Source organism: Rhea pennata, chromosome 20 (genome assembly GCF_028389875.1).
Source record: "Rhea pennata isolate bPtePen1 chromosome 20, bPtePen1.pri, whole genome shotgun sequence".
NCBI classification, from domain to species: Eukaryota; Metazoa; Chordata; class Aves; order Rheiformes; family Rheidae; genus Rhea; species Rhea pennata.
This window is the reverse complement of record NC_084682.1, coordinates 6,725,184-6,728,490: the sequence shown is the minus strand read 5'-3', so window position 1 is coordinate 6,728,490 and position 3,307 is coordinate 6,725,184. Positions and strand designations below refer to the sequence as shown.

General features: G+C 42.8%; 1 protein-coding gene across 2 annotated transcripts; it reads left to right on the top strand.

Moving 5' to 3' along the window:
* Positions 1-194: 194 nt before the first annotated feature.
* MRPS17 (mitochondrial ribosomal protein S17) lies at positions 195-3,045 on the top strand. Of its 2 annotated transcripts, none has more exons than XM_062592458.1 (3): positions 195-251; positions 1,157-1,303; positions 2,626-3,045. In XM_062592458.1, exons 2-3 carry the CDS (start codon positions 1,181-1,183, stop codon positions 2,914-2,916), a joined length of 414 nt encoding a protein of 137 aa, XP_062448442.1. In that variant the 5' UTR covers positions 195-251; positions 1,157-1,180; the 3' UTR covers positions 2,917-3,045. The 2 variants fall into 2 exon arrangements, with proteins under 2 accessions (XP_062448442.1, XP_062448441.1); XM_062592457.1 differs by lacking the exon at positions 195-251 and adding an exon at positions 415-791.
* The last annotated feature ends 262 nt before the right edge of the window (positions 3,046-3,307 follow it).

Genomic DNA, 3,307 nt, shown 5'->3' with positions numbered 1-3,307 from the left:
CCGCCCGCCCACGGGGGGACGAGACGCGGGTGGCAAGGCGCCCCCACGCCTCCCCCGCGCCCCCCCCACGCGGGCAGGGGACGCAGCAGCAGCCCCGACCGTAGGCGGCTGCCTGCGCCTTTAAACCCTCCCGCCATGACACCGCCCCCTTCCCCGCCATGACACCGCCCCTCCGCCGCGCGGCCCTTCCGCCCGAGGCTCCGCCCCTTCCGCCTCCGGCTCGCTAAGGCCCGTGAGGCGCCGCGGCGGCGGTGAGAGGGGCCGGGGCCGGGGCCGGGGCCGGGGCCGGGGCCGGGGCCGGGGCCGGGGCCGGGGCCGGGGCCGGGGCCGGGGCCGGGGCCGGGGCCGGGGGGAGGAGAGGGCTGCGGAGGCCCCGGACCTGTTTGGTTTCCCTTTCCTGAAGGTGCTGGACCCCGGCGCTTCGCGGCCGCCGCTTCGCCCCTCCGCTGTCCATTAGCCCTAGTGCGAGGGCGCTTCCAGATCCCTCCTTTTGACTGCGAATCTTGCAAGGCTGATAGAGGAAACTGCCTTTTTAGGCAAAATTAGTAGAGTACTATTGTAATTCTTTGTATAGGAGGAGCTAACTCAAAAGTGGTTGCATAAATGTTAGATCAGAGAAATTGAATATTTCATTAATTTAGGTTTCAGTGTCTAAACTAGTAGTTGTGGTATGCACACAAGCAAGTGACTTTTCAAAGTCAGTATAGACTGCTTTACGAATCCCTTTCATTTTGCAGTCTGGTTAACTCTAGTTGCACTAGGAGCTGATGTATAACACCAACTGTTGGAGTGTGAGTTCAATTTGTACAAACTTCAGCAGCTAAATGTTTGTCTTTTGTATGTGACAAAGTCATTGTGGTTTAAACAAATCTTGTGGACCATATGGAAAAAGATCTTAAACTATTATTTCCATTGTCATTGCCATGCTGAAGTAACTTTTCCTCGTAATAGCAGTATATTCATATCCCTTCTCATAATACCATTACTGCAAGACTGAAGTAGTGCAGTATTTGAAAGTTTGAACTGTTTGTATCCAGCCTTTTTATTCCCCCCCCCCCAAAAAATATGATTAAATTCTTAGTTTGAAATGAAAATTGTAACTTTGATACTGATTTGTGTGTGTGTGAAAATAACATATCTGCTTGCTTGTTACCAGGCACTGGATGATCATATCTAAACAATGTCTGTACCACGTGGAGCTGTCCATGCAAAATGGATAGTGGGGAAAGTAATAGGAACCAAAATGCAGAAGACTGCCAAAGTGAGAGTGACAAGGCTTGTGCTAGATCCTTACTTATTAAAGGTAAAAGCTGATTAACAGTATGTTTTAAAAAATAATTTTTGTATTCTATGTGGGAGAAGGTTTAATTTGACTCTTGGAATTTTAAATAGCTCTTTATAATGTAACTCACTGAGGGACTTGTATAATGATTTGGCTGTGGGGGTGACTGTAAAAGATGAAAAGTGTATTATCAGTCACTTCCAATACAGAAAATCTGCTAAATGTTTCTTTGGAGTGCTTTTTAATGAACTCTGATCTGGGTTGGGAAAGAAGGCTTTGTTTCATGTTTAGATTGATAATTTTTTTAATATTAATTTGGAGTATGGCTTATCTTCGAAATTTGACATTACCTAGACACTTTCCCAGTATATTTTTTAGCTGTTTTCCAGTATGCATAATTATGAGCATACTTAGTATTTTAATCTATATTGTAGTGTGCTAGAAGAGCCTTGCACTTATAACTTCTTGTCAATGCATCTAAAGCAGAGAGGTTAAAATTAATGTTTTCCCAATTTTAGATGAGGTGGGTATAGCACAGGTGGGTGAAATAACTTCTCCTTGGAGACCAGAAGGCTAGGGGTAGAGTAAGGTTTTGAGTCCTGGCATAATAGGTCTCGTGAATCCCAGTCCAATGCTTTATCCAGTCAAAGAACCTGTTGATTTTCTCCTTAAAGAAGAGATTCTGAATCCTGTGGTATCAATAAGAATAAATACTGTATCATTACATTAAAAAATGAATTGAGCAAGAAAAATTGAAAAAAAATGACAAGCTTTGCAACACTACCTAGGACTGATAAGTTTTAAGAATGTTAGAATGGGTAAGAATTGATACTTGTTCCTGAAGTATAAACTGTTCAGGAAAGTTGGATTATTCAGCTTGGAAGAGTCAAGCTGAAGCAGTGTGGAAGTGGAGCATCCTAAGGGGAGAGAGAGAGAAGGCTAAAATGGCAAAACAAGAACTGTAAGCTGAGAAAGCCAATGGAAAGTGGTGATGCTAGAAAAGAGTGTCTGTGTTAAGTGAAGAGCTTATCTTTTCCTGTATCCCCATGCTCACTGCCGGCAGCTTTTTGTAGTTTTGCTTTCTCACCTCCTTTTCCACAAACTCTTATTGGCCATAAATACAAGCCAGGAGAGGGTGGTAATACTGTGCTTTCTTTGAAAAGACAACACTGTGCATGGTTGCGCTTCACAATCCAAACTTGAGCTCATCAGAAAACTAAAGGCAAATAATTATACGAAACTGTAGTTCTCATTAGAGAAAGCTAGTTCATTTTGTATTAAAAATATATTTATCATTGCTTTATTTTGAAACCTAATGCCAAGGTTTACTCTTCCTTCCACAGTTCTTTAACAAGCGAAAAACGTATTTTGCCCATGATCCATTGCAGCAGTGTGTTGTTGGAGACATTGTTCTTCTAAAAGCTTTGCCTGAGCGGAGGAGCAAGCATGTAAAACACGAACTGGCTGAAATTGTTTTCAAGGTTGGAAATGTCATAGATCCAATAACGGGAAAGCCCTGTGCAGGAACCAGGTTCCTTGAAAATCTGTCAGATTCAGAAAATCTGACAGAGGCAGATACTACCTATTTAAGTGAAAAACTACAGGAACTTAAAGTTCGTTCAACAGACAAATAGAAAGAAAACATTTATGTGGGGGGCTTTTCAGCTGATCTGTGAGTGGTGTCTGGGGCCCTGTTGTCATATGTAAAATGTTTCAATGATCTTTGGAGTCACAATAAATAGTAAACATAGTTGCTTCCAAAACTGGACGTTATAGATTGAGCACCTCAAGTTTCTAAATGAAAACATGGAGAAAGTGTCAGTTGTTAACACTACTACTTCTTGCATGTAGTTTTGCCGGAGCTCTTAATAGTCTCAGAAGCCAGCTGTTCACTTAGAAGAATATAACTATATAATGTTTAAGTTGTGGGGAAGGGGAGGGTCTGAATTTGATTGTTCTCTACGGCAGACAATCTTTTTTTTTTGTCCATAGGCTTATACTTAAAACAATGCTATTAAAACTTTT